This window comes from Trichosurus vulpecula, chromosome 4, assembly GCF_011100635.1.
Source record: "Trichosurus vulpecula isolate mTriVul1 chromosome 4, mTriVul1.pri, whole genome shotgun sequence".
NCBI classification, from domain to species: Eukaryota; Metazoa; Chordata; class Mammalia; order Diprotodontia; family Phalangeridae; genus Trichosurus; species Trichosurus vulpecula.
The window spans coordinates 85,824,528-85,831,013 of NC_050576.1; the positions used below are offsets into that span (position 1 = coordinate 85,824,528).

The 6,486-nt window shown below is 42.2% G+C and overlaps 1 protein-coding gene across 1 annotated transcript; it reads right to left on the reverse strand.

Moving 5' to 3' along the window:
* Positions 1-993: 993 nt before the first annotated feature.
* On the reverse strand, positions 994-1,472 carry LOC118848710 (60S ribosomal protein L23a-like). Its single transcript, XM_036757725.1, has one exon. It carries the CDS (start codon positions 1,462-1,464, stop codon positions 994-996), a length of 471 nt encoding a protein of 156 aa, XP_036613620.1. The 5' UTR covers positions 1,465-1,472.
* Positions 1,473-6,486: the final 5,014 nt, after the last annotated feature.

Here is a 6,486-nt window from a genome sequence, read left to right on the forward strand (position 1 = left end):
CCCTCTATCACCCCCCTACCCTCTCATCTCCTTTTCCCTTCCTTTCTTGTAGGGCAAGATAAATTTCTACGCCCCATTGCCTGTGTATCTTATTTTTTAATTGCATGCAAAAACTTTTTTTTTGTTTTTGAACATCTGATTTTAACACTTTGAGTTCCAAATTCTCTCCCCTCTTCCCTTCCCACCCACCCTCCCTAAGAAGTCGAGCAATTTAACCTAGGCCACATGTGTATCATTATGTATAACCCTTCCATAATACTCATGTTGTGAAAGGCTAACTACATTTTGCTCCTTCCCAACCCATCCCACTTTATTGAATTTTCTCCCTTGACCCTGTCCCCTTTCCAAAGTGTTTGTTTTTGATTACCTCCACCCCCACCTGCCCTCCCCTCCATCATCCCCCCCTTTTATATTTTTTTCTTCCTCCCTCTTCTTTCCTGTGAGGTAAGATACACAACTGAGTATGTATGGTATTCCCTCCTCAGGCCAAATCTGATGGGGGCAAGGTTCACTCATTCCCCCCTCACCTGCCCTCTCCCCTCCTCCCACAGAACTGCTTCCTCTTGCCACCTTTATGTGAGATAATCCACCCCATTCTATCTCTCCCTATCTCCCTCTCTCAGTATGATGCTCTCTCATCCCTTAATTTCATTTTATTTCTTTTAGATATCTTCCCTTCATCTTCAACTCACCCTGTGTCACACATATATATACACATAGATATATACATACATACACATTCACTTATATATATACATAAACATATATATATATATATATATGCATATTCCCTTCAGCTACCCTAATACTGAGGTCTCATGAATCATCCATGTCCTCTTTCCGTGTAGGAATGTAAACAAAACAGTTCAACTTTAGTAAGTCCCTTGCAATTTCTGTTTCTTGATTACCTTTTCATGCTTCTCTTGATTCTTTTTTTTTTTTTTTTACTGGAAAACTTTTTATTGTAGGTGGAGTGAGATAGCTGGACACAGTTTAGATGATTCCAATTTTGTTGGCAACATCTAAAGCATCGTAGTCTGGAGCAAGTCGGACATAGGCCTTCTTCTCTCCATCAGGCCGGATCAGTGTGTTGACCTTGGCCACATCGATGTCATACAGCTTCTTTACCGCCTGCTTTATCTGATGCTTGTTGGCTTTGACGTCCACAATGAAGACTAGGGTGTTGTTGTCCTCAATCTTCTTCATAGCAGACTCAGTGGTCAAGGGGAACTTAATGATGGCATAGTGATCCAGCTTGTTTCTCCGAAGGGCACTTTTCCGAGGGTATTTCGGCTGCCTTCGAAGTCTTAGTGTCTTGGGTCGCCGAAAGGTAGGGGATGTTCGGATCTTCTTCTTTTTGTGGCTGTGGACACCCTTCAACACCGCCTTCTTGGCCTTCAAGGCCTTGGACTTGGCCTCTGTCTTGGGGGGGACAACGGCTTCCTTCTTCGCCTTCGGCGCCATCTTGGGGGAAAGGGCTTCTCTTGATTCTTATGTTTGAAAGTCAAATTTTCTATTCAGTTCTGGTCTTTTCACTGAGAAAGCTTGAAAGTCCTCTATTTTATTGAAAATCCATATTTTGCCTTGGAGCATGATACTCAGTTTTGCTGGGTAGGTGATTCTAGGTTTTAATCCTAGCTCCATTGAACTCCAGAATATCGCATTCCAAGCCCTTCGATCTCTTAATGTAGAAGCTGCCAGATCCTGGGTTATTCTGATTGGGTTTCCACAATACTCAAATTGTTTCTTTCTGGCTGCTTGCAGTATTTTCTCCTTGATCTGGGAGCTCTGGAATTTGGCGACAATATTCCTAGGAGATTTCTTTTTGGGATCTATTTGAGAAGGCGATCGATGGATTCTTTCAATTTCTATTTTGCCCTGTGGCTCTAGAATATCAGGGCAGTTCTCCTTGATAATTTCTTGAAAGATGGTATCTAGACTCTTTTTTGATCATGGCTTTCAGGCAGTCCAATAATTTTTAAATTATCTCTCCTGGATCTATTTTCCAGGTCAGTGGTTTTTCCAAGGAGATATTTCACATTGTCTTCCATTTTTTCATTCCTTTGGTTCTGTTTTATAATATCCTGGTTTCTCATAAAGTCACTAGCTTCCACTTGCTCCAATCTAATTTTTAAAGTAGTATTTTCTTCAGTGGTCTTTTGGACCTCCTTTTCCATTTGGCTAATTCTGCCTTTCAAGGCATTCTTCTCCTTATTGGCTTTTTGGAGCTCTTTTGCCATTTGAGTTAATCTGTCTTTTAAGGTGTTGTTTTCTTCAGTGTATTTTTCAGTATTTTTTTGGGTCTCCTTTAGCAAGTCATTGACTTGTTTTTCATGGTTTTCTTGCATCCTTCTCATTTCTCTTCCCAATTTTTCCTCTACTTCTCTAACTTGCTTTTCCAAATCCTTTTTGAGCTCTTCCATGGCCTGGGACCAGTTCATGTTTTTCTTGGAGGTTTCTGTTGTAGGCTCTTTGACTTTATTAATTTCTTCTGTCTGTATGTTTTGGTCTTCTTTGTCAGCAAAGAAAGAATGCAGAGTCTGAGACTGAGTCTCGGTGCGTTTTCGCTGCCTGGCCATAATCCCAGCCAACTAACTTGACCTTTGAGTTTTTCAGTGGTGTATGACTGCTTGTAGACTACAGAGTTCTATGTTCCACGTTTGGGGGGGAGGTGCCAGCTCTGCCGCACCAGCACTGCTCCTTCCCCAAGGACCCCCAACCCAAACTGGGCTCAGATCTTCGGCAGGCTGTGCACCCCTGCTCTGATCCGCCACTTAATTCCTCCCACCAGGTGGGCCTGGAGCCGGAAGCAGCAGCAGCTGTAGCTGCCCCACCTCCGCTGCCCCCGGGGCTGGAAGCCGACCGCGAACTCCTTCCACTCCTGCAGCTTTTCCCACTAACCTTCTCAGCAGTCTTTGGCGTTTGTGGGTTGAGAAGTCTCGTAACTGCCGCAGCTCACTGAATCAGGGCGCTAGGGCCCCCTCCGCCCGGCTTCTGGTCTGGATGGTCCAAGTCGCTCAGGCTGGGCTCTGCTCCACTCCGTTCCCATCTCACAGCTCCGTGGGGGATAGACCTCACCCAGAGACCATCCAGGCTGTCCTGGGCTTGAGCCCTGCTTCCCTCTGCTGTTCTGTGGGTTCTGCCATTCCAGAATTGGTTCAGAGCCATTTTTATAGGTTTTGGAGGGACTCGAGTACGGAGCTCACTCTAGTCCGTGCTTACCAGCTGCCATCTTCTGAACATCTGCTTTTAAAACTTTGAGTTCCAAATTCTCTCCCCTCTTTCCTGTCCACCCACCCTCCCTAAGAAGGCAAGCAATTTAACATAGGCCACATGTGTATCATTATGCCAACCCTTCCACAGTATTCATGTTGTGAAAGACTAACTATATTTTGTTCCTCCCTATCCTATCCTCCTTTATCCAATTTTCTCCCTTGACCCTGTACCTTTTCAAAAGTGTTTGCTTTTGATTACCTCCGTCCCCTATCTGCCCTCCCTTCTATCATACCCCCTTTTTTATCTCCGTCCTCCTTCTTTCCTGTGGGGTAAGATACCCAATTGAGTCTCTATATTATTCCTTCCTCAAGTCAAATCTGATGAGAGCAAGATTGACTCATACCCCCTCACCTGCCCCGTCTTTCCTTCCTACAGAACTGCTTTTTCTTGCCACTTTTATGTGAGATAATTTACCTCATTCTATCTCTCCCTATCTCATTCTCTAAATATATTCTTCTCTCATTCCTTAATTTAATTTTTTTTAGATATCATCCCTTCATATTCAAATCACCCTATGCCCTCTGTCTACATATATATATATATATATATATATATATATATATATATATATATATATATATATATATGTGTGTGTGTGTGTGTGTGTGTGTGTGTTCCCTTCAGCTGCCCTGGCATGGAGGAATGTAAACAAAACAGTTCAACTTTAGTAAGTACCTTATGATTTCTCTTTCTTGTTTATCTTTTCATGCTTCTCTTGATTCTTGTGTTTGAAAGTCAGTTTTCTATTCAGCTCTGGTCTTTTCACTGAGAAAGCTTGAAAGTCCTCTATTTTATTGAAAATCTATATTTTGCCTTAGAGCATGATACTCAGTTTTGCTGGGCAGGTGATTCTTGCTTTTAATCCTAGCTCCATTGACCTCTGGAATGTCATATTCCAACCACGTTGATCCCTTAATGTAGAAGCTGCCAGATCCTGGGTTATTCTGATTGGGTTTCCACAATACTCAAATTGTTTCTTTCTGGCTGCTTCCACTATTTTCTCCTTGATCTGGGAGCTCTGGAATTTGGCAACAATATTCCCAGGAGTTTTCTTTTTGGAATCTATTTGAGGAAGCAATCTGTGGATTCTTTCAATTTCTATTGTGCCCTGTGGCTCTAGAATATCATGGCAGTTCTCCTTGATAATTTCTTGAAAGATGACATCTAAGCTGTTTTTTTGATCATGGCTTTCAGGTAGTCCAATAATTTTTAAATGATTTCTCCTGGATCTATTTTCCAGAACAGTGGTTTTTCCAGTGAGGTATTTCATATTGTCTTCCACTTTTTAGTTGCTTTGGTTCTGTTTTAGAATATCTTGATTTTTCATTAAGTCACTAGGTTCCACTTGCTCCAATCTAATTTTTAATGTAGTATTTTCTTCAGTGGTCTTTTGGACCTCCTTTTCCATTTGGCTAATTCTGCCTTTCAAGGCATTCTTCTCCTCACTGGCTTTTTGGAGTTCTTTTGCCATTTGAGTTAGTCTATTTTTAAGGCATTGTTTTCTTCAGTATTTTTTAGGTCTCCTTTAGCAAGTCATTGACTTTTTTTTCATGGTCTTCTCGCATTATTCTCATTTCTTCCTAATTTTTCCTCTACTTCTCTAACTTACTTTTCCAAATCCTTTTTGAGCTCTTCCACCGCCTGAGGCCAGTTCATGTTTTTCTTGGAGGCTTTTGATGTAGGCTCTCTGACTTTGTTGACTTCTTCTGGCTGTGTGTTTGGTCTTCTTTGTCACCAAAGAAAGATTTCAAAATCTGAGTCTGAATCTGAGTCCATTTTTGCTACCTGGCCATGTTCCCAGCCAACTACTTGACCCTTGAGTTTTTCATCGGGCTATGACTGCTTGTAGAGTAGAGAGTACTTTGTTCTAAGCTTGAGGGGATGGACTGTTGTTTTCAGAACTATTTATATACAGCAAGCTCCGCCACACCACTGCTCCTCCTCCCCCAAGAACCTCCAACTCAGATCTTAAGCAGGCTCTGCACTCCCTCTCTGATCTGTGGCTTATTTCCCCCCCCCCCCCCCAGGTGGGCCTGGGGCCTGAAGCAACTACAGCTGCAGTTCTCTAGCTGCACCACCTCCACTGTCCCCGGGATGGTGGCCAAACTATGAACTCCTTTCACTCTTTCCCTGCAGGTTTTCCCACAGCCTTCACTGTTGTCTTTGGTGTTTGTGGGTTGAGAAGTCTGATAACTGCCACAGCTCACTGATTCAGCACGCTAGGACCTGTTCTGCCTTTCTTCCAGTCTGGTTGGTCCTGGCACAGCCCATGTCTATCCCATCCTTCACTCTGCTCCCAGTTCCATGGGATAGACCTTACCCAGCGACCATCCAGGCTGTCCTGGGCTGTAGCCCTGCTTCCCTGTTTTATTCCATGGGTTCTGTAGCTCTAGAATTTGTTCAGAGCCATTTTATATGTTTTTGGAGTGATCTGGGGGGAAGCTCACGTAAGTCCCTACTTTCCAGCTGCCATCTTGGCTCTGCCCTGCAATTATTTTTTTTTTAAATTTTATTTTAGACATACACCAGAACACAAATGCAGAATAGAGAAAAGAAACAAAAACATGTCATAAACTTAAATATTGGAACTTAAATACAGAGTAAGAAAGGGAAAAAAGCATGTCATGTGCATAGCAGAATATAAGAGAGGATTCAAAATATGGAATAATAAATTTTCATTTCAAGAATGCCTGTATAATAAGTGATAAATGTTGTGTTGAGAACTGTCCATCTTTTCTTTGCTTCCTTGTAAGTTTTCTTTTGTTCTCCGCTGTGTACTTTTTTTACTTTGTTCTCCCCCATCCAGAAAGCTACAATTAAGTTTGGATATGTTTCTCTATGGCTATAGATATATACATACACATATGCATAGCCATATACTTTCCCAAAGAAATTCTGCTCCTGATTTTGTTTTTATGTTTTTGCATATCTCATGTTACCTAAACCTCTTGCCTCCTCTAGTTTACTTCCGCCTGCTATCTTGCGCTCTTATTACTTGCCTACCGCCCTCCAAGGATCCCTCCTGTATACTCCCATTCCCATAAATCTAAACACACTTATATACCCCCCTTTTACCTATTCCCTCACCATCCCCTTTAAAGATCCCTTCCTCGTCTTCTCCCCCCTCCCTATCCCCTTACCATTTTATTTCTTCTGAATTTAAAGACTTTTATACTATTCTAAATATATATGTATTCTTCCCTCTTAATC